Source organism: Leucopleurus acutus (assembly GCF_964270905.1).
Source record: "Leucopleurus acutus genome assembly, chromosome: 7".
Classification (NCBI taxonomy): Eukaryota; Metazoa; Chordata; class Mammalia; order Artiodactyla; family Delphinidae; genus Leucopleurus; species Leucopleurus acutus.
Window position 1 is genome coordinate 85,646,650 of NC_139150.1, and position 27,452 is coordinate 85,674,101.

Sequence of the window (27,452 nt, forward strand, 5' to 3'; positions counted from 1 at the left end):
TTTGATGGTGAAAATATCCATACTTTTTATTTCTATGTCTAGGAATATCTGATGCACAGTCAGAATCGGGTAGCACCCTGTGAGATCAAAGGTCCAGATAAAAGGCAATTCTGTTTGGTGTGGGCAAGGCCAGCTCTTCATTTGGCAGCGTGCTTCTTATATAGCTCCAGGAACTCAGTCACGTCTTCAGGAGACCCCAAGATGATTGGCGCCCTCTGGTGGATGTCAGTGGGAACAATGTCCAATACAGCTTCCTTCCCAGTGGTAGCCAATCCTCCTGCCTTCTCCATGACATAGGCCATGGGGTTACATTCATACAATAGTCTCAACTGGAAAACAAGAGCAGCATTCTCAGAACAGAATAGATTACACAGAAAAGAGATCTGCTTCATAGCAAAATAGTGCAGAGCTGATCAAATGAACTGATACTTTCCCTTACTTTCCATCACAAGGTTGCATCTAAGACTGGATGGTTAATTTAACCATTTGGTTAAATTAAGCCATCCATCAAGAGCCAGCAATAGATTGCCTGATGCAGATGTGAGGCAGACCACCTGGGCTCAGGACCGAATGACATTTTGGCAGAACCGATGTTTCCCTTCTCTTTATAGCACGGAAACTGGACCTAATGAGTGATTCTGTGTGTGTTTTGGATGGACCTTTGCCTATTCTATAAGCATTTAAAAGTCCATGGTAGTGTCTGGCTGCAGACATCTGGAAAGCAGACTGGCTCCTCCAAACAGTATAATATTGTTTGCAACTCTGTACACATTCCTTTTACAATTCTCCTAAGGCTTGAGGGTTGGGATTTAGTATGTTATACATCTTGGAATTTACTTTTAAATATTCACTTTTTTATTGTATGCATTTTCATGCAGTCTGCCTACTGAGTAGACAGCTTTTTGCAGGTGTTTCCTGACTCTATTTCCATACAGGTGTCAGGGTCAGATTTGCAAAACTGAAAAAAAAGGAAAAGGAGGAACCTCAATATTTGTGTTAAGGAACAATTTTTTGAGGCATTAGAGAAAAGTGCTATAAAGCAGGCTAATCACATAGGTTGGGATGCCCGAGGTAGGTGGCTATGGTAAGAGTGAATGTTTTAATGATTTCAGTGAACTGGACGCCACATGCCATAAACAGAGATCTGAGCACATCTGAAATACATCCATTTCTAACTATGGGGATTATTCCTATTCCTTCTCTCACATTAAAAATAAAATAAAATAAGAAAAACCTGTCTGTCCTTTGGGAAAAACAAAGGGACAATACTTGAGAAGGAAACACACTGTCCCTCTGTGTCGAAGAAAAGTGGGTGTCCCTTCTCCAGCATAAGCAAGTACAGCCCACCCCCTGGCTTGTAAGAAGGTTGTGGGCATGAGACCAATGCATCAGTTGCAGCTTACCTGAAAGCTCTAGGTGTCCCCAGAGATGCTTTCCTTCCCTAGAAAGGTAGCATTTTCTAAGCAGCAAATGTCAGCTCACTAGTCATTTCAATGTTATGCCTTTTGAAAACAATCAAAGAAGACCTCTGTTTGGGATGCATATGTGATTTGCTGCCTTGGTAATGAGGCTGGACTGTTTCATTTCATTTTATGAATGGCATTCATTTTGCCCAAGCCAAACCACGTGTATCCAGTAGAAGCAGAAAGCACTTTTAGTACCCTCTGACCATAGCATCATCACTTATCTTTAGCAATGAAAGGGCTCTCAAGAGATCATCTTTAGCTGATATCACCTGGCTTTAACCAGGACAGCCTTTAATCTAGAAAAGAATATGCCACAGACATCCTTGGCACCCTACTGAAGAGCATAACAGCTACCATGACCTTTCTTCCTCAGTCAAATCTCCCAGGCTGCAAAGGAAATCCACTGCTTCTCAACCACTCTTCAGGAGATTTATTTACCTTTCCGTTGGGACTTTTCTTGTTAGCTGGGTACAAAAAGATCCCTCCGTAGACCAGGGTGCGGTGAACATCTGCCACCATGGAGCCCACGTACCTGGCACCGTAGGGGGCTGAGTTGTCCTACAAGGTTAAGACCAGCAATAGTTAGGGTTACAGAAGAGAGAGCTCTCTTCATGTCCTCTATGCTTATTTGATTCAACAGTCAAACAGAGCATCATCAAGGTGTGCGTTTGGGGCTGTGCTAGGAAATGGGATGAAAATTCTGTCCCCAAGCAGCAGAAAATGGAATCATGGAGACAGTCTCTTACACTTTACAATAACTCAAATTACCTGAGGAGGCCCTAAGGAGGGTGTGGTGGATTCAGGCTCGGGGTGGGGCAGGCATTTAGCAGGACCCTGAAGGAGAAGAAAGATTTTGCAGAGCTAAGGAGAGGGGGCAAGGGTGGGGTTTTCGTCTCTGCAGGAGCAGGAACTGCCCAGCCAAAGGTGGGGCAACTAGAGAAGCACCTGCAGTCCGCCTTGGGCCCTGGGAGGAGCCTGGTGCAGCTGCGGGCAGGAAGGGATCTCTAGGGAAAGGTGGAAGGAGACATAATAAGGCTGGAGAGAGAGCCTGGGGCCAGCTTGGAGGGCCCTGAATGCCAAACCAACAACATCTGGGCTTCTTCCTCAGAACACAGCAGCCTTCCATGGCATTAAGCAAGAGTGAAAATGAGTGAGGCCCGGTGGGGCTCCCAGGCATGGAGGCCCTTTTGACCCCCGTTTCTTGTAGGCAAGACTCCAGCCTCCATGACCTTCCCTGAGTTCCAAAGGGCAGATTTAAACAGTTGCTAATCAAGGGAGAAACGGCTAAAAACCCACCTGAGGCAAGATTAAAGGGACCCGAGAAGCTGGTCAAGATTAGGAAACCACCTGAGACGAGATGAAGGCGGGCAGGCCCTGCTCACACCCTAATCTTGTCAGAGACCCCAGCCTCGAACCACTGTTATATAACCCTCATCAAATCCTCCCAGGGTGGGACATATAGTTTTCTTTCTTTCTTTTTCTTTCTTTTTTCTATAAAACTTTTTAAAAAATATTTATTTATGTATTTATTTATTCTAGCTGCGCCGGGTCTTAGTTGCAACATGCGGGATCTTCACTGTGGCATGCAGGATCTAGTTCCCTGACCAGGGATTGAACCCGGGCCCCCTGTATTGGAAGCGCAGAGTCTTACCCGCTGGACAACCAGGGAAGTCCCTGGGACACACAGTTTTCGAGGGCAGGAGCCCAGTGTGTCCCCCTTTGACTGGCAAAGCAATAAAGCTATCCTTTTCTACTTCACCCAAAACTCTGTCTCCGAGATTTGCTTCGGCACCGGTGTGTACAGAGAGGCCGAGCTTTCAGTAACAAGAGTAGGACAAGATTGGATATTCCTACATAGAACCGTCTCTACAAACAGCCATTTCTTCTCCTCGTGTTCAGTGATGTGTAACCTCTTTAGAGAGATGCCACGATGGCTGCTCTCAGTCTAGAGGTGACTGATAGAAATCCTTCAGGTGCCACAGGGCTGGGGCCTGGGCTGCAAGGACCACGTTTCGTACCAACTGGGATCAGGGACCCCAGCAGTGAAGCATGTTTTACTGCCATGACTTCATTCATCTGACGGACTTTACAGTCCTGATTTTCTTCTGCCAAGAGAAAGTGGCAAAGGGGTTGCCGTCTCAGGGCAGAGGTTCCGGTCCCCAGCACAGTGGAATCCACCCGCTTCTGTCCCTGCCGCCTTTCTCTCCAGGGTAGATCATGAATCAACACATAACTCAGGGGCCCTCCCCCAACCCCGACCCCGCAGCCCTCACGTACTGGGGGGAACTTCTTCCTCTGGACATACTCCGCGACAGCAGGGTCGAAGTCCTTGGTGTAGCCCTCATTGAGGCTGTAGATGTTCCCTTTCTTTTTGATCTTCACATCCCTGTCCACCAAGATGAACTCTCCAATGGCCTGTGAAACAGGAAGGAAAGGTGGAGCCGTGACATCTCCTTCAGGCCTGTGGGAGGGGGTGGCGTGAGGCCTGAGGTCACGTGTGTCCTTCAGCACAAAGAGCTTGGTTTTTATCTTTTTGTTTTTTCAACTGACGTATAATTGACATAGCATTATGTTACTCTCAGGTGTACAACATAATGATTCAATATTTGTAACATTGTGAAATGATTTCATTGTGAAATGATTTCTCCTTGGCCTGGGACACCCATGCCTTTGGGAAAAAAAAAAAATTGGTGCAGACAGGAGGTAGGATATCAGGAGAGATGGGCAGCTGAGTTACACCAAAGTGTTCATGGCTGCTCTTAGCTTTCCATTTGTTCGTTTCTATCTTGATGTCACTTTCCCCGAGCACCGTGAGTTTCGATTCACAGCATATATAGCTTCCGGTGCCTTTGCTCACTGATCTACAGAGTGCTTCTCAGAACTCAGCCTCCCACGAAGTCCCAGTGCTAAGCTGATGCCTTTAAGGCTTAGGTTCTTCAAAGGAGATTCGAGCTTTGGAGCAAGGTGTCACATAACTCCTATAGCTCTGGACTGAGGACTGTTTGGGGCTCCTACGCGTCCCTGATAAGAGAGTGATTGAGGCTCCGCCCATCTGGGGAGGAGACAGAGTTAAGAAGGGAGGTCCCACCTTGGACACCTCTCTCCCCAGCCACTTATTCCCATAGCAAAGCTTGGTTTCTGTTGGAAGTAGAGAGGAAGTGGGGGAGGGAGAGAGGAGGGTAGGGGGAGAAAAGAGACTAGAATTAACAGTGGTCACTGAAAGGTGTCACTGTGAGTGATTCTTTTCTTTTTTTCTTTTATGGTTTTTTTGGTAAAAGTCTGGAAAATGAAGGCATCACACAACAGGTGCTCATGAAGCCATGCTTTGCGGGCACCCCGCCCTGTACCTGGCCAGAACATCCTAGCTGTGAAGGAGGTTAGTCTCTTGTATGGGAGAAAGAGACTGAAAAGCTTTTCAAACCTTAAAGCCTGCTAGAAATGCAAATAAAGCTGCTGTGGTCTTCTTAGCGGAAGCTGTCAGCCAAAATGAAAAGAAAGCACTAGGTTGACCCCTACCCTGCAGGCATTCATCAGATCTGGGAGGTCAGCCAGCAGGGGGTAGCGCAGCCTCCAAACACTGAGTGGCCATTAAGTGTGAGGTGGACAAAAGACTATCAAACACACAGAGACTTACTCCCCGACACAAGGTCTGCAATCTGGAAATAAGAAGAGGTTTCATGTTTTCCACACATCCATAAACTGAAAGGTAACAGAGAAGTTACCAGAAGAATGTCTGAGGAAGCGGTAAACGCCTGCTGAGAGGATAAACCCAAAACATCAGTGATTTCGGAAACTGTACCCTGGGCTCAGAGTGAACTTCGCTCGGGTTCTGCCACCACTTTACCCTGAAATCACCTCCTTTGGAGGCTTAAACTTGTGCTGTTTCCCTACCCTTGTTGATTTATTAAGCTCGGGTGCTTCCAAGGAGGCAAAGTCCAGCTGTGCAAGCGTGCGGGAGACAAAGGCAGCCTACGTTCCGATTTCTCCCACCCGCCACCCACAAACCTCGAGGCCCCACCACCAGCAACCGGCCCCTCCCAGGATTCTAGCAGCTGACCGTACCTGGTGTTCGGTCTGTCAGCAAAAAGCACCAAATAAATAGTTTCACTAATGTCATCTGAGGACATTTCTAAAACTGAAAGGTATCTATAACCTCAGTTCTTTTTCCCTTGGGACACTGGACCCAATGCACAATGAATGTGCCGACCTACGGAAGATGATTCTGTGGAGTTCATTTCAATGGTGGGTTTAGTTATGCCAAATATGTAAAGAGATTTCTTTGCTCAATTCATCTGCTCTGTCGAAACTGTCATCTAACAGAATAAATAAAGAAGTCCAATTAATACACATGTGGAAGAAATTATCCACAAATTAAAAATTGTTAATGAATATTTTTCATGGCACCTTGGGCTCCTCTCCGTGAGGAATTTGTTTCGTTTTTTGTTTTCTGGCCGAACCACGTGGCTTGTGGGATCTTAGTCTTGTCAGGGACTGAACCTGGGGCCCAGCAGTGAAAGCGCTGAGTCCTAACCACTGGACCACCAGGGAGCTCCCGAGGGTGTTTTTCTCTATAAGTTGGACAGACTAAGGAATTATCTTCATTTCCTTCTTTATTTTCACTTCCTTGAGTTCGTCAAAGCCTTTCAAAACCACAAGGGTTCACTGAAGGTTTGCGTGCACGTGCACATCAAATGAATTTCGGAGCTAATTTTGAAGAAATGAGGTGGTCCACTGCTTCAGCCGGGACACCCATTCACCTCAGGAAAATAAGCTAGTAATGGATAGCGTGGGTGGCAAACAGACCATCTACGGGCCCCATCTGGTCCACAAACGTGTTTTAATTGGCTAGCACAGTGTTTTACACATCCAGAAACATTACATTTTCTAAAAATCCAGTGTTTCTTGAAACATTGGAAGCCTTGGCAAGACTTAGCCTCTATTCCCAAGGAGTAACAACTGACAGACCTCCCCAGTTCCCCAGTGCCCCGCCACTGCCCTGCCACCACCCTGACCATCCTTTCCCAGCACACCCCACTCATCTGTGTGGCCTGCTCAGCCCAGTGGGCATCTGAGTCAGCTGAGTCACGTCCACTCTAAAGAATTCATCGTGGAAGAAAGACTCCTTATGCTCTGGACAGACACCATTTCTCACCTCGATAATCTTCTCATGGTGGTCCCTCCATCTCCCTTCCCCCCTTCCCCAACCCATCATCTCTGCCCCTTCACGGGCCTCATCTTCCACCTCTAGGTACTGCCTCTCCCCCAACACACACACACAATAAACACTCACTCACAGCCACCAGCGAAGCACCCAGCTTCCCCTGGGGTCTCTCACCGGGTCCAGCATGAAGCCGTTGACTCCATTCGCCGTGGCCAGGACCAACATGGTGGCACTGCCGTAGAGTGCATAGCCAGCAGCCACCAGGTTCCGGCCGGGCTGCAGTGCATCCTTCTCAGAAGGGTCATCCGTTGAAATCTAGGACGAGAAAGAAAACACAACACGTTTTTTGTTGTGTTCTGTTTTGTGGTTCTTTTTTGCAGTTCATCCATTAGCAAGATGCATTATCAAGGTGCTCTCGTAATGAAATAGGGCATCTTCCCAGAGAGGCCTTCCTCCTCACATCAGTAATATCCTGATTATATTACCACAGCGGCCTTCCCACCAAACCCCAAATTTCGTGCATCTGGATCCTTCTTTCCAATCAGGGTCCTCCTCCAATTTTACTAATTTGATATTCCCTCATCTCTCCATTATCACTCTCAAAAAAAGAGCATGCCTCCTTGCCAGCTCCTACTAATTTAATCTTATTACAGTCATCAATGTCTTTCCCCTGCCTACTCTATCTTTATTTAAACAAATTAAAACTGGGCTGCAGGGCTTCAAGTCTGGTAGGGAAATCAATTTCATGAGCTCCTGCCAGTTGCAGCACATACTCCAGTGAGCAGTGTGGTCCATACTCACACACCAAAGAAAGTCTCAGAAATACGGCAACTGAGAATCTCTCTCCAGAGTTGTTACGGTGTAGGGCAAATGCTTTCCCTTTTTTTGACCATGACCCACAGTAAACAAAAAATACATTTTGCATCACAAACCAGTACCAACACACGTGCACCCGCACACACAACTACAAAAATTTAATGAAACAATACTTACATTTAGAACATGACATGTACTCTAATCTTTTCTTTGTTTTTTATTAAAAACACAGCCCACTGGGTCTTGTGACTGTTTGTTCCCTAATACTAAGGAAAGGAAAAACTTAAGGGCATGGCTCCTAATCAATGATTACTAACTGATAATTACCTTCTTAACACTTGACAATTGGCTTCTATGGTTCTCAAAACAGCCTCAAACAAATCTTTCAGCTTGAATATTCTCTACTTGAATTTAAACAGAAGTGAAAATGGGCAGTTTCTGCCAATTTCATTTATTCTCTCCCCAACCACAGATTCCAGGGGCTGAGAATAAGTAAGGGCATCTATCTATATCATGATACCAGAGATGGAGGTCATCTCAGCAAAAACATTCCTGGTATGGGACTTCCCTGGTGGTCCAGTGGGTAAGACTCCATGCTCCCAATGCAGGAGGTCTGGGTTAGACCCCTGGTCAGGGAACTAGATCCCTCATGCATGCTGCAACTAAGAGTTCGCATGCTGCAATTAATAGTCCACATGCCGCAGCTAAAGATCTCACGTGTCACAACTAAGACCCAGTGCAGCCTAAATAAATAAATATTTTTAAAAAGAAATACATTCCTGGTAATTTCTTCCTATAACTTTTGAAAGTGTGGTCCAGAGACCATGTACATCAGAATCACTTGAGATGCTTATTTAAAACGCAATTCTGGGGCTGCAGCCTTGACTTACTAAGTCAGACTTTCTAAGGTGAGCCCTGGGAGTCTGTATTTTACCGTGCACCATAGCTGACTCTTGCACTGAAGCTTAAGAACTACTCATGTAAAAGGAAATGTCACAAAAGCCATTTCTCTCTTTTTTTCCTCTTGTCTCCAATCTTTGTGTTTAACAGTTTTCATCTAGGTGGTTGGTTGCTTGCTTGGCTGGTTGCGTTGGGTCAAATTATTTAATTTAGTTTGGTTTGTATTCACAGGGTAGTGCAGTGCAGTTAAACACAGACTAAACACAGTATCAGAAATTTGAGTTGTTTCTCAAACTCCAAATTTTGCCAGTGTACAACCTTGAAAAAGGAACCAGCTTCCTTCAAAGCCAGTGACACAGTGGGAGGAAAACAGTCAGGCTCTAACCGCTTCCTCTGTCATAACTACTTAACCCTGAAAGCGCAGCACAAAATAAGACAAAGACAACATGTAAATAAGTAAGTTGACTGGAAGCCCCTAGGCTTGGAGGAGTCAGTTCTCCACCAAGAAAAGTCCCCCAGAGATTCATCTCATCCAGAACCACCCATGTCTGTCTGTGGCACAAGGATGAACAGCCTTTCTCTGAAACACTGTCACCAAATAATCTCAGCCTTCAACTTCCTTGCATGGAATAAGAAATGGTAACATTATCTATGATCCATATACTCAAAAGAAAGACAAAATAATTCCATCTAGTCATTAATTTGGAGGAATACTTTTCTACCCCGTCCCCCTTTCTAATGCATGAATTCCCTCCTCCAAACCCTCAGCAATGAATGCCTTTGTTCCAAGGGAATCCATTACAGTCTCATGTGGATGTTCATGGACCAATGTGCAGAAAGCACGTGACAAAATTAAAAAGCGTCGGGACCCTACCTTTACTTAGCCCAGGCCACCACCTGCTGTAGGTGTTGCTCTGTTTTAATCCACGTCACTCCATATAGAGTACGAAAGACACCATGGATTCTGGAGACTTGAGGTGGTGGAGGAGAAAGTCAGGCAGAAGTGGGGTGGGGCTGTCCTATCATCAGATGGTCTTCCCTCAGAGCGGCAGCCAAACCCTCCCTAGAAGGTCTCATAGGGCATATGGCAGAGTCTCCAGTAACTCAGCCAATATTGTTCACCTACTATTGTACCAGGCTGCCTAGCAGACAAAAAAATATATAAGAGAAGGTCCCTGCTCTCAAGGCATTTATAATCTGCAGTGAACATCCATTGATTTTGCCTGGCCAGCACCCATCACCCTTCTGCTGATAAATGCACCTTAACCTTCCTCAAAATACTACCCCCCTGGCCCTCAGCTCCAGGAGTGAGCACATGACCCTGGTCTGGCCAATCAGATCACTGCATGCCTCAGGCCATAGTGATGGGTTGAGAGATGGACACGTGACCTAAAGCCAAGACAATCAGGGCCAATGAGATGATATTCTTGTTGGAATTGTTGGAAAAGAGGTTTGCATCTTCTGTTTGATTTGCTGAAAGGATTGGATGTGGGCCCAGACCTACTGGGAGCCATTTTGCCACCAGAGAGGAGGGAGCAATAGAGACGGAGAGGAAGTGTGTCCCGTTTATGTCATCTGAGTCCTTGAATGCAGCTGTACTACCCACTGGACTCTCTAGTTAACATGAACCAATAATTTTCCTTTCCTTTCCTCCCTCCTTTCTTTCCTCCCTCCCTCCCTCCTTTCCTTCCTCAAGCTAGTTTGACTTGTGATACTCTCTGTTGAATCTTAATACAAAAAAACAAGACAAGTAATATTAATAGCTACCATTTATAGAGCACTTTTTATGTGCCAGGCACTATTTTCATTGCCGTTATGCTTAATTTTCAGTATCTCCCCTTTATGGATACGGAAACAAGAGGTTACCTTGCCCAAGGTCCCACAGAGCTAGTAAGCATCAATGTCAGGAAACCACACTCCATATGGCTATTACATCTCCCTGTGCCCAGTTAAGGGAAGTGAATTGGATTCTGAAGCTTCTAGAGCACTTTTGAAACTCTGCTTTTAGTCGTGGGGACTGGATATTTTTAAAGGGTGTTGAAAATTAGAATGGTATCCAATAGAGGGTGACCACACCAGAGAGGTCGAAAAACCATCTCACATGAAAGATATTCAACTTTAAGAAGATTTAAAAGAAGGGGAGGGGAAGGCAGAAAAGCCATTTCCAAGCATGTAAAAGAGTCTTATTTTCTGATGCTCTAAAAGGCCATATGAGCAACAGGGAGACAGATTTTGACCCAATATTTGGACAAACACTCTAGAATTCTACCTTTTCTGAATGTCTCCAGCCAGAGGTGGGGTGACCCTTCCGAAGGTGCTGTGGCAGGAACTTCGTAGAAACACTGGACCACAGGCCCTAAGAGATCCCTTTGGAGCCTATTTTCAGGCACCATGTGGGCAAGACCAGATCACTGTTTCCGAGTTCCAGTTACCAACTAATGTTATGCCACTGAGCGGCTGCACCAGGGAGCTGAACTCCAGCCCAGATCCAGCTCTACGGAAAGCAGGAAAGGTCTCCGTTAAAGCATCAGACGGTCAATATTTATGCCCCATAAATCCTCAAACAATCAATAAGCCTTTTGAAAACTGAAGTGACTTAAAGGGAATGTGACACTCATCACCTCTTTCGGTCTTTTAAGAGAGTCACTTCAGGTCTATTGAGAAGAGTGTGGAGACTCATTGTTGAGTTGTTCTAGCATTTGTAATTCGAGTTGCTGTTGCAGGCGGTTTTGATTTTTTTTTTTAGTTGATAGCCAGTGTCGGTTTTCTAGGTTTTTTTTCCCTTAAAAAGGGTCTTTATTTGGGGGGTTAAGGTGGAAACTGGGGCTGGCAAACATTAGTGTTGCTTTAGCTCTGGTTGAGTCATTACCAGAAGTCTTCCTCCACATGAAGAATTTTGCTGCAAAGTTCTCTTGCTATACTATATAGATCTGATAACTTGCAGGTAAAATTACATGCCTCCTTGTCTATAACAAGAATGGGATGTTTCATGGTATGACTTGGAAAAGATTAATTACTTTGTCTTTGTCTTTCTGGTATGAGTATTAGAACTTTCAGTTACTCACACTGATCCGCCTCCCGGCCAAGACAAACACAAGATACATTTCAATGAGGAAAGAGAATTGTCCCATTGCGGTCCTACTTCCCATGTTTGAAAGGAGATTATGTGCAATAGTAGACAACAAGTCACTTTGAAAAACAAAGCACAAATTGCGGTCTCGCTTCGTAAGTTATGGCCTCTGTATCCCAGAATAGGAAAGTTGGAGGAACCTCAGAGGTTGGCTGAACTAGCCACCTCGTCCATTAAGATGAAGGAAAGGGATCAGCCTCAAAGGCATCTGTGAGGTTTTATTTCTAAAATAAACAAGAAGGCTGAAGCCAAGATGACATATTTTAGATTTCATCATTTTTTATGATGGGCCCGTGGCCATTCATTCTATTTTCACTTGTATATATTTGAATGCACTTCCACCAAACCGCCCCCCTCCACCCCCAAACACACACACACACACACTTAAAGTAAGAGAAGGGAAGAGAGACTTTTGAGGTAGAGTTACCTGCTTAGGTCACCCAAGTAGAAAAGACCCAGGGCAGGAGCCTGGATCCCCTCACTGTACCAGTGTGCTTTCTATAATTTATAGCAGAGTCAGCAAACTTTTTCCATAAACCAACAGATAGTAAATATTCTAGGCTCTACTGTCACACGGTCTTTATCAAAATCACTTAACCCTGCCTGTGCAGTGCAAAATCAGCCAGAGGCAACATAGTAAACAAGTGAGCTGACCATATAGCATTAAAACTTTATGGACAGTGAAAATTAAATTTCAAATAAATGTCACAGGTCATGAAATATTATTCTTTAGATTTTCTTTTTAGCCATTCAAAAATTCAAAAGAGTTATTTTTTGCTCACAGGCCATAACAATCAGGCAATGAGCTGGATTTGGCCCAGGGAGACCATAGTTTGCAGACCCCTGATTTAGAGGATTTAAAGGACAATTTTGATATAAGTACTCTCGATTGTTGTCACACTCTCACAGTTCTCAGTTCACATAGTTACATCATTGCAGCTACCCTACACTGTCTCTTTTGTTTTTAATTTTATTTTCTGTCACAAAAGGAAGCAAGGTACAGTTAAAAGAGTGAAATATCTTTCTCTTCCCACCACCTTTAACTACATTTTCTTTTAACAACCTAATAGATTTTCACTATGCCGTTAAGGCAGAGCTTAAAAAGTCAGAACTTGACATATAAACCTATTTCAAGCCTCACAAGGTTTCACGATGTACATTCTGGCTGTGCCACCAATAGTGAAACAGGACTGGATGTTCAACCTTAACTCTCCTTTTGGTCCCAAACCAGGAGCTTGATCCATGACATTTTACCTTTCTGTAGATGCCAAAGATGGTTCCAATGGATACAAGGCAGTCGATGTTGGAAGATCCGTCAAGAGGATCAAAACAGACCACATATTTACCCTGAGCAAAAAAAAAAAAGAAGACACAACTTTACACTTAAAATGAACACATTGGGACTTCCCTGGCGGCGCCGTGGTTAAGAATCCGCCTGCCAATGCAGGGGACATGGGTTTGATCCCCGGTCCGGGAAGATCCCACATGCCATGGAGCAACTAAGCCTGTGCGCCACAACTACTGAGCCTGTGTGCTGCAACTACTGAAGTCCGCGCGCCTAGAGCCCATGCTCCGCTACAAGCAAAGCCACCGCAATGAGGAGCCCGTGCACTGCAACGAAGAGCAGCCACTGCTCGCTGCAACTAGAGAAAGCCTGCGCACAGCAACAGAGACCCAATGCAGCCAGAAAAGAAAAAAAAAAAAAAAAGAACACATTGTAACGAAATAAAGAGTATACACTAAGGGGTTAAAAGAGGGAATCTAGGCGAAAATTCAAGAAATGTGTCATATTTATACTCTGTCAGGGAAGGTATGAGGTGGTATACAGAGTGAAAATAACAACAAGAAATATATATCAAAAGATCATTAGGCAGAGGAAACACAACTTAGAATAGGAGGCATAGATATAGATGAAGGCGAGGAATACAGATAATTAAGTAAGAATTTCCTATATCATTGATTTGAATGAATCATAATTTTGGTTGGAGTTTCCTGGCAGTCAAAGGAAGAAGAGAAACAAAACTTTATTCATAGGGCAAAACACAATATCTCAGGTGAAGCAAAGACAACATTAAGATCTCTAAGAGGGCTTCCTTGGTGGCCTGGTGGTTGGGAGTCCGCCTGCCGATGTAGGGGACGCGGGTTCGTGCCTTGGTCCGGGAGGGTCCCACGTGCCGCGGGGCGGCTGGGCCCGTGAGCCGCGGCCGCTGGGCCTGCGCGTCCGGAGCCTGCTCCGCAATGGGAGGGGCCGCAGCGGTGAGAGGCCGGCGTACCGCAAAAAGAAAAAGGAAAAGATCTCTAAGAATATTTTCATGCAGTTCTTATAGATGATACTTGGGGTTACAGTGCACAGAGTTCTCAACCATATCCCTACTGTAATTCCCAAAGGAAATAACCCTCAGCTGTTGTAGGACTACTAAAGACTAATTCTTTGGATAGGATTTTCAGGGGTATGTGGGAGCTGGCTGGAGTCAGCTCTCAAGGGTCAATGGTGCACATCTCTTCCCAGCTCTGTTTTCAGTGATGTCATGTTGGTAGCTCAAAATCAACTCTGGGGGACCATTTGCACAGTTGAAAGTGGCAAGTGCTACAAATCAGAGGGTTTTTTTTCTAATAGAGAGCCAGCTTACCAGCACACCACTGGAGATTTTCCACCTCCAAATTAGCCACTTTAAGAGGTGGTTGTTAAATTTCTGCATCAAATTAAGGCAATTCTTTGATTCCCTGACCGCTTGCTCTTAACAAATCACCTTGGTTGACGCAGGAGAAACTGTCATCAGGAAAACAGGAACACGCTTACCACGAAGGCACACTGTACTCAGAGAAGTTGGGCAGACCCATAGAGAATACTAAACAACAAATTCAATCCACGTGCCTAAAACTGCCAAGTACCTTCAGAAGCCCAGCAGAGAACAACATGAACTTTGAATCTGACACGTAGTGTATTTTAAGAATGATGTAGGGCTTCCCTGGTGGCGCAGTGGTTGAGAGTCCACCTGCCGATGCAGGGGACACGGGTTCGTGCCCCGGTCCGGGAAGATCCCACATGCCGCGGAGCGGCTGGGCCCGTGAACCATGGCTGCTGAGCCTGCGCGTCCAGAGCCTGTGCTCCGCAGCGGGAGAGGCCACAGCAGTGAGAGGCCCGTGTACCGCAAAAAAAAAAAAAAAAAAAAAAAAAAAGAATGATGTAAAACAAGTTAATCAGATGTGGCTCCCCATCCCTCTTATAAAGGTCAGACTGGATATCAGGCAGTCTCTTTAAATTCATCTTCTGATTGATTTTCTTCTCATCCTACTCCTTCATGTCCCCAGTTCATCTCAAACAGGGAAAGATAGTAACCCATCTCAAATGGGGTTTTTTTTGTTATTATTATTACATGATTTTTGCTGTTCAGTGAAAGCTGGATATACTCTTTCATTCACTTTTTCAACAATAATTTTTTGTTGATCCCCTACAATGTTGTGCTAGAGGCTGGGATACAGAGAAGAATATAATTCATTCTCTACCCTCAAGAAGCAATCAGACCGTAACTGAGCAGGACCCTACAGGGCTTTCTTAAGACAGATTCCCCCCACCCCAATGTCCTCTGCCTGCTTCTTGTCTGTAGAAAAACATTAGCCAAAGAATAAGTTTAACCAGAGAAGTGAGAAAATGAAAAAACAAAGGAAAACAATCAAATAAGACAAAATAATAATAGTTTAGTCATTAAACAAACTCAGGAACCTTTAGTTCCTCCTCATGGGGTATAGATAATATTCTGAGCCATATCCTTTAAGCTGTTTTGCAGATACTGAATTCCCCACAGGTGGAAGAAGTTAACTACATGATGACCAGACTAGAAATGACAAAAGCTCCTCCATCTTACACAGTTCTTTTTAAGAACTGGCCTCAAGGAGATGGGAACAAACTGACCCTGGAGTTGAAGATGAGCTGTACTTAAAAACAATCAAGATGACACTGATCAGACCACCACATGGCCAATTTCAAGATGATTATCAGAGCTAACTGTGCTGTTCTGCATGTAGCCCCCTCCCTCTGCTTATACACCCCTGAAACTCCCCTTTAAAAACTCTTGCCCCCAGATCGGCAACAGGGAGTTGGTTCTTTGGGACGTGAGTCTACCTTCTCCCCAGGATTGCTGGCTGCCTCAATAAGGTTATCTTTCCTTTTACCCAACACTTGTCTCTCAGTATTGGATGCTTGAGCATCCTGAGTTCGGTAACAAGATTAATAGGATTCCAATGCATGAATCACTGATATGAACAGCTTAGATTGGCAGGAAGGTTGGTTATGAAGGTTGGGAATTGGGTGGATGGAAGGACGTAGTTAACAGAGCCAGACTGTGAAGAGCCTTGAACATGACAATAAAAAGTTAGAAGTGGAGATGAGTATGAGTATATTTGAGTCTCTCCCATGTATGAGCATGCGGGAGAGATGATAACGGCATGGACTGTGGTGGAAGTGTAGATAGGAGAGGACAGTTTGAGGTATGGCAGTGAAGTGGAATCTGTGAACTGATGACTGATGGTTCAGGAGGGATCTAGGCTGTGTCTTAGGAATCCAGCTTGGCTGAACAAGTGGAGTCCTTTATGAAGCCAGAAAGAAAAATGATTACATTAAAATCCTCAATAGTGTAGCAGACCCACCCTATTCTCAGGTTCTACTATTATGGCGTGTTTATCTTCTTCCGACACAAGAACACAGGTAGCAAAAGATGACTTTAACACATTAATAACCAGGTCATTGGAGAGGACATCCAGCTTCTTCACCTGATCACCCGTCACGTTGGTAGAGCCAGCAATTCCATAGCTACAGGGAAGAAAAGATACAAAAGTATAAGCCATGACCACCAGACTATGTCAATGCATCTATAAACTCACTCAAAGAGGGCATTTGGTAAGATTTAGAAGAAAGGAAAGGAGACACATGGTTTGGGAGAAATAGAATGAGAAAGGTGGTCATCCATCTGGATTGGCTCCTGGAGGGAAGGAGATATTGTCATTCACCTGTCCAGTGCCTATCATGGTACCCAGCACACCTTTGTGGTTAAATCGATGTTTCTCAAGCTTTTTTTTCATTATGGCCCCTAAAGAGGTTTTTTTCCCCTAACACACTCCCCCATGAAATTTTAATATTGCAGATAAAGTGTGTATCTCTTTATGCACCGTATGTACATATATTTCACACCCAAAAAGATTGATTTTTTTTCACCTGCCCCAAGAACCAATTTTCACTCCCAAATACACAAGCTAATGCATAATGAATCAGTTGACAGACACAGCAAGCAAAGAAACCTTCTGGGTGGGAAGGAGCCTGAGAGGGAAACTAAGCCAAGGGATCTATGGTTTTATAGCTGATGAGACCCTAAAAGAAAAGAAATATTGACAGATCCCACTACCCCATTTTATGGAGGAGGATGCTCACTCCAAGACACCAATGGGCTTCTCTAAACTGGAGCAGCAGAGCAGAGGTGAGAAGCTCACTTTGACTTTCAAGCCAGGCCTCTCCTAATGGCACCTCACTGCCTCTGGCAGGAGTCCTAGGGGCTGAAGGGATTGGGAAGTCTGGAGTCCTTATTTTATTTTCAAGGTATCTGCAAGTCAGTAATTGTGGAGCTTCCAGAATCCAAGTGGCTGGTCCAAAATGGAGCCTAGTTTGTTAGAATGAAGGAAGAGGTGGGTTGTCATAGCCTGGGGTTGAGGAAGAACACTGAAAGGAGGGGAAATGTTTTAGAAGGAGGATGCACTGAACCAGGTAAGAGACTGGATGTGGGAAGGGAAAGAGTAGGAGCATTGAAGATCCCACCAAGCAGCTGAGAATGGGAGAGAAGGGGTACCATGGCGCCCTTCGCTGAGATAGCTGGGAGCACTTGCCTGGGGACTGATTGTCATGGCATTCACTGCTCAACTCCTGAAAATGCATTTTCTCTAAACATAACTTGCATGTCTCTTGCCGGACAAAACTGAGCCAACACCAGAAACTGTCTGAACCCAAACGGTTCGCCTGGCCTGACTCTCCAGGAGGTAACTCCAGTTAGCATCAAGCCCATTCTCCGGTGTTGCCTCTTTCAGCATCGTTCCCTCGCCCACCTGGAAAACAGCGTCTTGTCCCTCCAGCCCTCCTCCCACTTCTTTTCATCATGTCACTCCTGTTTCATGAGTAGAAGACCAAGGGATCTATCAGACTTGCAGCTGGGTTTTCCCTTCTCTTTCCACATAGTCTCTTTCTCATTTCAATTGTTGAGGCCGACACTGATGAAGAAAGAAGGCAGCCGAATTCCGGATGGAACTAGGGCTTGGCAGGGGCCAACATCGCAATGGCCTGCATCTTCCTCAGTGGCCCTGCTGGCACCCACTGGCTCTCCTTCCTAGCCCGACACTTCCACCATTAAAGTCACTACTGACTTCAGGAGGGTGAATAACGCTGATGGAAAAGAACATGGGCTTCACGGCAGAGACCTGGCTCAGCCCTCAGCTCTGCAAGTCCCCTGCTCTCTCCGAGTCCTCCTTCTCAATCATGACCATGGAGGGTAATGATGCTTCATGGGGCTGTTGGAGGATTATACACTTATCACACATACACAAAGGGTTTAGCACAGCCCTTCACGCCTCATGTTAAGCCCCTTGTTTGGTCGCTAAAGGAAGCACTCATTAGGGATCTGCAATACTGTGGGAGGGTCAAGATCCCCCAGGCTTCATCATCTTCGTGTTGGCATGGTTGTTTAATCTGTACTTCCATGAGGATGAGGACAGAGGGTATGTTTTCCCCCACTGTGTCCCAACTTCCAGCACACAGTAGGCCCTCTAGCAATACTTGCTGAAAAGCATCCGCTGAAGAGAAGGGAAACCCAAGCCTGAAGGAATAAGTATAGGAGCGGCACCTTGGCGTTTGCAGGAAGCCACTGGCACAGTCCCCAGAGGGACCGGCCTATGGGGACAGTTCCAGGGAGGCCTGGGAGGCTGGGACAGCTGGACAAGGCACTGAGGCAGGCATGGGAAAAGCCTACTTTACACTTTGCTCTGGGTATCTGGCTCAGCGAGAGAGGTGAAGAACAGTCAGGCCTCAGTTCCTCTTACTCAAAAGCTTCCTAGAGGCCTGTGTGAGATCATTTATTCCACAAATATCTATTGTCCCCACTGTGCTGAGTGCTGGGGTTACAGTACTGAGCAAGATGGATGAGATCCCTGCCCTCATGGAGCTTATATTCTAGTGAGTGAGGCAAACAAGAAACACGCAAGGGCTTTTGAACGAATAAGATCATGTTGGATAGTGACGGGTGCGCTAACCAAACGAAACAAGATGCTGGGGTGGCAGGGCAAGGGCTTTACATGGCCAAGGAAGGTCTCACTGCAAAGGAGCAGTTCCAGCTGAAGGATACTTTGAATGGTTTTCAAACGAAAATGAAGCTATAACAAAGCCTTAAAAGAGCCCAAATAAGCCAGCCAGTAATGATTCCAAAGAACAGCTCTGGGTCAGTAATTTATCCAAAGGAACAGGGAATTTGTTTTTCACATATTTCCAAATGGGAGGAGTTACTCTGTGCACATTTATACAAGTAACTTTTTATTTATTTATTTATTTTTGCGGTACACGGGCCTCTCACCGCTGCCGCCCCTCCCGTTGCAGAGCGCAGGCTCAGCGGCCATGTCTCATGGGTCCAGCCGCTCCGCGGCATGTGGGATCTTCCCGGACCGGGGCACGAACCCGCGTCCCCTGCATCGGCAGGCGGACTCTCAACCACTGTGCCACCAGGGAAGCCCTATATAAGTACCTTTTTAAACCTCAAAGTCTTTTTCCCATGTGGTGGGCTACAAGAGGTTACAGTCAGCGTCAGATCAGCTGGATAGTCCAGCCAAGACCACCAGCCAGGTTCCTCACTGCTGTTCCAGGGTTCTGAGGTGGATCCTGCCCTTGGGTCACAGAGAGTGGCACCACCTGTCCACGGGGAGTCGGGAGGGGCCATATAACAGCTGCAGGATGAACACTGTAGGGGACACTCACCACACCAGAACCGAAATGGCCATCTTCATGGCCAAACCATGCAGACCACTGGATGGTTCCGCCTCCCTGCCTGGTTGGGTGGTCACCCCTCCTTCCTCCTCTTTACTTCCATGGAGGGTCCCTCCTCTGTTCTAACCAGAAGGACCTTTCCCCATCTATCCTCCAGTTGCTTGTGAAGCATAAAAAACATGGGGATAGATGATTCTGGGACCCTCAAACTCAAAATTCAGGCACTTTATAACTCTTCTAGGTCATCTTCTGGGAGGGTTTCCCTTGGTGAGACCTTGTGTTGGGAAAGTCTTCGAGAAGGCCCAGGAAAGTGATTCTAAGGTAGAAGCAGGATTCAGGAGAATGAATTCCCAGCTTGCCATGTCAATAGTGACAATATCTGAGTCTATACCCAATCATCTCAGATTCTGTACGTTGCACCTTAGCGCAGGAAGTTAGCCATGACACGAGGAGTTTCTCACACAGCCCTGTGTCATCCCGCCCAGGGATGATGAGGCAGGACTAGGCAAACGCTCAGTCAGGCTTCTCCCAAGATGCCTCAGGAGGGGCCCCCAGAAGGGAAGCAAGACCCCCGAGGGAACACATTCCATGGATCAATGAAAAGCCGGAAGCAGGAAAGGCTTCTACAACTTTGACAGAAGAAAAAAGCCCTGAGAAAATCCTCAAGGAACTAATTAGCCGAAGAGCAGTTTATTTTCTTCCTAAGTTTTCAGAAAATCCCTTAGAAACAATATTCTTCTGCATTCTGATCAGTCATCATTCCATCAAAGGCCCCAAAGGATAGAAGAAGAGCCTTTACTGTATAACCCGATGGGCACGCGCAGGAGCAGTGGGGAAAAGGCAGCATCATCAGGCACTTTCCTCCATGGGCTGGGACTCTAGACCCTGGGGTTCAAATCCCAGCTCTGTCACATGTTAACATCTCTGTGCAAATCTCTTAGCTTCTCTGATCTTTGGTAAAATGGGAATTTAGTGTATCTATGTCATAGTATGTAGAGAGGGGGAGTAAATGAGTTGACATAGGTAAAGGGCTTAGAACAGAGACTGGCATCAAGGTAGTGAACAAGAAATGGTATCATTCTCTTCCATCCCTAACTCCCCGCAGCAGTAATACAACCATGCTGAGAAGCCAGGTGGGTCCTGACAAGAACACAGCACCAGGGACCTGGGTTCAAATTCTGCCTTTCCTCTTACTGATTATACAACTTCCATCAAGTTGTCTCAGCTCCCTGATTGTTTCCAGGCTTTGTAAGGGTGAGGGCTACCACGTGATGCACCTGATTCATAGCAGACAATGGCAGCCATCATTGTTCTTAACGGAGCCCACAGATTGGTTGTACAGGTTGGTTGATGAAGGGGAGAGGAAATGACTTCTAAACAGTTTTTCAGGCAGCTTCTGGGAAGACAGGCAATGCGGAACAGTGTCACAGGTAACTAAGTGACAAGAAAAGAAAGTGCTCAAAGTTCACATTTGACTGAAGTCTCCCTGGGAATATTATTTCATTTGAGATGCTTATGATATGTCACTTCAATTTTATTCATATTAGTTGGCCCTGCAGCCCAAGTTGTTCAGGGCAGCACAGCATCCTGTAGTTTATGCTGTCAGGGTTTATGGCCCTGTGACTGTTTGTTTTTCAACCCCCAGAGACACAAAATTTCTCTTTCTGGAGTTTGGGGAGAAAAATCAATTTGAGAAGCTGCTGTCTGTAATATCTCTTCTTTTTGTTTTGTTTTTTTTTTTTTTGGCCACAACACAGGGCGAGTATTGTAATATCTCCTCTTATGCTTACTGTAAAAACCTCACTGAAAATTTGAAACAACTGTTAAGTCATTTTAATTCATATGATGGGAAACTCTTTAGAAGGATAGGTTAATTTGGCCAGTATTTTTAAATCCTTAGATATTTGGACTAAATATTAGCATGGTTTTTCAAATTTGCATACGGTTTCTACAGCCATTTCACAGCCATAAAGTCTGTAATTAATGATGGTCAGGGGAAAGGCTCCTTTAACATTTCTGAAGCAGATCCCTAGACACAAGGACCGGAGCCAGGGCCACACTTAGGGAAGAACTTTCGATGACTTCCTTGATTTGCTAACTAACTAGACCTTTTCCTTCTGATGTCAGCATGGCAGTGTAAAGCAGGCCACCCTTTAGATAACATGCACGAGAGCCAAGTGGAAGAGCTCATTTTTAGAAGAAAAAGGGACGCAGATTACTATTTAATCCTTATCACTGAAGTTGAAGGTAACATGACTTGTTACTGATTGATTCTGAAGTAAATGACCAACCATTCACCCACCCCAGAACATCCAAAGGTCGGATGAGAAATACAGGCCGCCCTCGGTATCCTGGGTTCTGCATCTGCGAACTTCCCCCCGTAGTTAGTTGAATCCGAGATCACGCAGGGCGGATGGTACGCAGCCATTTTACCTAAAGGACTTAAGCATGCGCGATTTTGGTATCTGTTGGGTGTTCTGGAACCAATCCCTGGTGGATACGTAGGGACGACTATACGTTGAAGAAGAGGTGTCAACCGGAGCAGCTTCAAAGGCCACAAGCCCCAAGGTTCGCTTGAGTTCATGCCAGCCCCACGTGAGCAAATAGGATGGTATGTGGCTGGCTCTGCTTTCGGTGTGGAAAGGAAGTTACAATTCCTTTTTGGTAACATGGAGATGATAATTCAAGAATATAAGATACCTATGATAAAATTTCCAGAAGTTTAAGATTGTAAACTCTGCAAACTTGAAGATAAGCTCAAGTATGTGTTAACTGACCTGTAATTCCAAAATTAAAACTGAAGTTATTTATTATTTTCTTCCACCAAACCACAGAAGTGACCTCATATTTATAAGAAAGTTTTCCCGATGTCACGTGAGCATGATGGGAAGTTTCCGGTAACCAATCTGAGGGAGCAAAGTCATCTTAATATATAATATTCTAGCCTGGAATATATCCCTGTTGAAATGCATGTGGGCAACTACTAAGGAATGAAAAGCAGGATATAGGCTGTTTTCTAGAAACAAAAAGCTTCAACCTAGGAAAACAATGATGACAGTATCAATTGAATGAACTCAGTTCCTCCGCATACAACCCTTTGAGGATTAAAAAAAAAGTTGTCTCCATCTTACAGGTGGGGAAGCTGAGGCTCAGAGATGTTACGTCAATTGCCTAAATCCTCACAGAAGTTAAATAGCAGAGGCAGGAATTTGAGCCCAGCTCCACCTCTCTCCAAAATGTGCTCTTAGGGCTTCCCTGGTGGCGCAGTGGTTAGGAGTCCACCTGCCGATGCAGGGGACACGGGTTCGTGCCCCGGTCCGGGAGGATCCCGCATGCCGCGGAGCGGCTGGGCCCGTGAGCCATGGCCGCTGAGCCTGCGCGTCCGGAGCCTGTGCTCCGCAACGGGAGAGGCCACAACAGTGAGAGGCCCGCGTACCGCAAAAAAAAAAAAAAAAAAAATGTGCTCTTAAAGCCTTGCATGTTCCCGTTCTGCTAAACCGGGTCCTAATTTTCTTCTCCTCTTCCTCTTGCCTGGGGGTGAATGTGCCAAAGCCCAGCGGCCTAATCTTCAGTCAGCTCTTCACACCCAAATTCCAGACTGTCGCACCTAACTGCAGCCTGGGCAACATCCCCAGCTGTATGGCCCTCTAACACCTCAAGTTCCGCATCACCAAAATGTCAGCACCATCTTCTTACCCTTCTCCAGCCTCTAAAACTCAGCTCCTCCTTTGGAATTCTGAGTTTTGGGGGGGTTCTTTGTTTTTTCATTTTTGTTTGTTTTTGTTATTTAATAGCACAGCCCTGCTCTCGGGATTCTTTGAGAAACTCCCTTGCTGTCCTTCTCCCCCATCCCCACCCAGACTTCTCCCAGGTCCTCCCCCTCTTTCCCTCTAATCCCCTAGCTCTGAATGCTGCTTTCCTCAGCTCTCCGGAGCCTCTTCAGTTGGTGTTCCACATGTCCTAGCTTTCTCTCTTTTAACTCTATACTTCCAGCCATAACTGCCCCAGATGAATCTCCATTCATTCCACCACCCCATTCAAAAACCTGTACTGGGCTTCCCTGGTGGCGCAGTGGTTGAGAGTCCGCCTGCCGATGCAGGGGACACGGGTTCGTGCCCTGGTCCGGGAAGATCCCACATGCCGCGGAGCGGCTGGGCCCGTGAGCCATGGCCGCTGAGCCTGCGCGTCCGGAGCCTGTGCTCCGCAACGGGAGAGGCCACAACAGTGAGAGGCCTGCATACAGCAAAAAAAAGAAAAGAAAGAAAAAAAACAAAACCTGTACCTCTCCCCTTTGCTTATCCCCCCAAATATAAAGTAATCACCCTTGCCATTTGATGTTCCCCCAATGCACCCACAATTTAACACCCGCAAATGCCCCACCACTACATTACTTGAAGGCTTCAGTCAAACTGAATGAGCAACTTTTCCAGCAACATCTTCCTACTTTGTACATTTCCTCACACGATGGCCCAGCCTAAAATGCTCTCCAGCCATGAAGCCCATGACCATCTTTTCCTGACCATTGCAAATGCCTATCTTGATACTCCACAGTCCTCTGCATCCACATCATATTTTTGGTACCTCTAGGAAAGTATCTTTCAGATCTCTATTGTTTTATAATGCTATACTTGTACTATTTTTCCTACAGCATAAGCTCTGTATCAGTCTCATCTCTCAGTCTCTTCTAGAACTAAAGAGACAGACAGAGAGAGAGAGAGCGAGCGAGCTCTCCAGGCTCTACGTTTAAACTCCTGATGTGTCCCTAATGAGGAGTCATGGCTGAGCTCCATAAACTGGTTCCGCAAGGCTCCTGCAATCTGCAATCATCTTGTCCCTCTGGCTAGATGCCCTTCTAGGGCAAGTCATCAGCACTAACAAGTTATTTGCAGGCATGCTGGCCTTTTCATCCAGGATATCGAAGTCATGAGTGTAATCTGGAGGCCTAGGTTAAGATCTTGTCTTATTGCCCCCTGCTCAACTACATGTGATACTGAGACAGTCAAACTTATTTTCCCACAGGAGTACTTAATGTCCTCCTCTGTCAGCCACCAACATGGCCATGCATCAACACCCATTTCACAGGTACAATGCTGTTGGAAATAGTCAAAGACCAGTGGCATGCCCAAACATATGGGAGATGTCAAATAGCTCATGACATGTCCATGCAGTGGAACACAATGCAGCAATTAAAAAGGAGGAGGTGGATTCACATGTCCTAACATTGAAGGATGTGGAATATATATATTGTTGAATAATGAAGGCAAACTGCAGAAGAATACATTAAGTGTGATTCCATTCTGTTTGCTATTTACAAAGAGTCATATGGAAATATGTATCCATGTATAAATTTATATTAATATAAAGAAGTATCTAGTATAACTGACTCACTTTGCTGTACACCCAAAAACTAACACAACACTGTAAATCAACTATACTCCAATTTTTAAAAAAAGACATAAAAAAAGAAGTATCTAGTAAAATAACCAGTAAATTATGAATAGTGGATACCCCAGGGAATGGGTAGAGGTGGGTTTCACTTTTCCCGTTGTGTTCTTCTGAGTGGTTTGAATGTTTGTTGAGTGCAACTTATTAAGGAATTTATAATTATAGCAACAACAATATTTTTTTAACCTGGTATTTACAGGTACCTAGTGTAAAAATATACATAATTTATATAGCCATCATTAACACCCTTTGTCCAGGTCCCACTATCAAAATCCCACTACCTAAGGTCCCACTATCTGACATTACTTAAAAGGTGGGAAAGATGCACCTCAAAGCAGATCTTGTGTTTCTGAGTCTCTTTGGGGTTGTGAAAGGTGCTGACACAGTTTAAAATAATACAAGAAATGACAAGCACTCTTTTTGAAGAAGCTCCCTGGTTTTCAAAGGCAGATAAAGCTGTTAGGACACTTTTACTTATTGTAAATTAAATTTGAAGTAAGATTTTAATTGAGGGTGTTTCCTAACGCAAAGCCTCCTTAGAAATGTATTAAGAGGGACCATAGGTGAAATAGTAATGGAATCACCACCTTCCTAACGTACTGTCCCATCCCTGCTTGACATCTGAAAATAAATGTGATGTTACACTCCTTCCTTAACAGTTAGCTCGGATAGGTTGGGAGTTTGGGATTGACATGTACACGCTGCTATATTTAAAATAGATAGCCAACAAGGACCTACTGTATAGCACAGAGAACTCTGCTCAATACTCTGTAATAACCTAAATGGGAAAAGAATTTGAAAAAGAATAGATACATGTATATGTATAACTGACTCACTTTGCTGTACACCTGAAACTATTACAACATTGTTAATCAATTATACTCCAATATAAAATAAAAATTAAAAAAAAAAAGAGTTAGCTCTACCAAGCCATACTGTGGGACCAAAGGCAAAGAGCTGACCAGAAAAGGAAACTAGGTTACAGGGGTTATACTTTTTCAGATCAGCTAAGAGCACTGTGCACAATGTTTAAGGTGTTCCTAAGTGTGGGAAATATTAGGAAGGAGTGTGGGCAATCTGAAAACCCAGGCACCCTTCAGCTATACTGAGGACCAGTCTAAACATAAAATGCTCGTGCACACCAGAATAAACCAAAGGGCACTTGTGTTACTTACAACAAGCCACACAAGAAGGTACTCTTTGAATCCCCATGTCCTGTGATTGCTCTGCTAAACACAATGTGATCTGCGGACCAGCGGTCTCAGCACCACCTACCACAGAAGAACGTCTTAGAAATACAGCATCTCAAGCCCCACTCCAGACCTCCTGCAGCCCTGTGCACACCAGCACTGCCGCCCCTGAAAGCTCTGGACGGAGGGCCTCCTCGCAGTGGGGGTTCCACTCACTGCTCCTAACAGGACTTGTCTAGGGTCAAGGAGATACTGAATTAGAAACCTGACTTGGGACCCCAATTCCAAAGGGAGTGAAGGAGGTCGAAGAAAAGAAAGGGAAAGGAAGGCACCTGGGCCAGCACTTTCCTGTTTGAGGCTAGGATGGGTATGGCAGTCAGGCCAGGTGCCCACCTGGCCAGCCAATTTCATCAGGAGGAAGCCAGAGGGGTGCTAAGGCAGGCTGCTCAGCCCAGGGGAGCAGGCGGCAGGGTGGATGCAGCTGTGGACTGTGAGACAGGCCCCCAGGTGGGAAGCTTAATGGAAGGCGGAACTAGGCTTGAGTGCCGCTTGAGCTTCTGCAGAGGGGCAGAGAGGGAGGGAGGGAGGGAGAGAGAGGGAGAGAGAGTCCCAGATGTCAGACAGAGAGACTGACAGCAGGGGCAGAGGATCAGACATCGGACTGCTCGGCAGATCCCCTGCCAGAGAGAGAGAGGCCAAGGTGAGGGGTCCGGGGGTACAGAGGCCTGACTCACAGGTGCGCGATGCCCGCCTTGCGCACAGCGGTGGAGATGGCTTTGACCGCGGTGCAGAGCGAGTTGAGCAGTTGGGTCATCTCGCCCGTGCCGCGGGCCTTCCTGCCCTCCTCCATGACGAAGCGGGTCAGGGTGATGATATTGGTGTCGAAGGCCGCCTGGTCCGTCATGCTGTGGCCGGGCTGCTGAGCGCTGGGCGGCAGGTGCAGGCGGCGGGACGCGGTGGGACGCGGCTGGAGCGCAGACAGACGGAGGGTCAGCACCGCTCGGAGTGGGCCCGGTCCCAGCGGGGTGTCCCGCGGAGCCTATAGGCGCGGGTCACCGCCTTCCGCCCACAGGAACACCTCCGCGCCCTGGCCCCGCCCCTCCAACTGCAGCCCCGCCCACTCCGCCCTCCACCCCCACCCCCCGTCCAGGATCCTTGTCCAGTCTCAGTTCCTCCAACAGCGGGGCTGCTCCCTCACCCGCGGCCCACCGCCACCTCCGGTTCCTCCCCTGTCGCCGCGCCACGCCTCCTCAAAGCACTGCCACTGGCGTAGTGGAGTGCTGCCCTGGGCCACCTACATGGTCTTTTTCAGTCCCCACAACGACCCTGCCAC

General features: G+C 46.0%; 1 protein-coding gene across 1 annotated transcript; it reads right to left on the bottom strand.

The window, feature by feature from the left end:
• On the bottom strand, positions 1-27,164 carry FBP1 (fructose-bisphosphatase 1). The gene is made up of 7 exons (XM_082842872.1): positions 26,854-27,164; positions 16,121-16,283; positions 12,728-12,820; positions 6,802-6,942; positions 3,744-3,881; positions 1,905-2,024; positions 1-329 (listed from the first exon to the last, which is right to left on the bottom strand). The coding sequence occupies exons 1-7, from the start codon at positions 27,021-27,023 to the stop codon at positions 138-140; spliced, it is 1,017 nt and encodes a 338-aa protein (XP_082698998.1). The 5' UTR covers positions 27,024-27,164; the 3' UTR covers positions 1-137.
• Between the last annotated feature and the right edge of the window lie 288 nt (positions 27,165-27,452).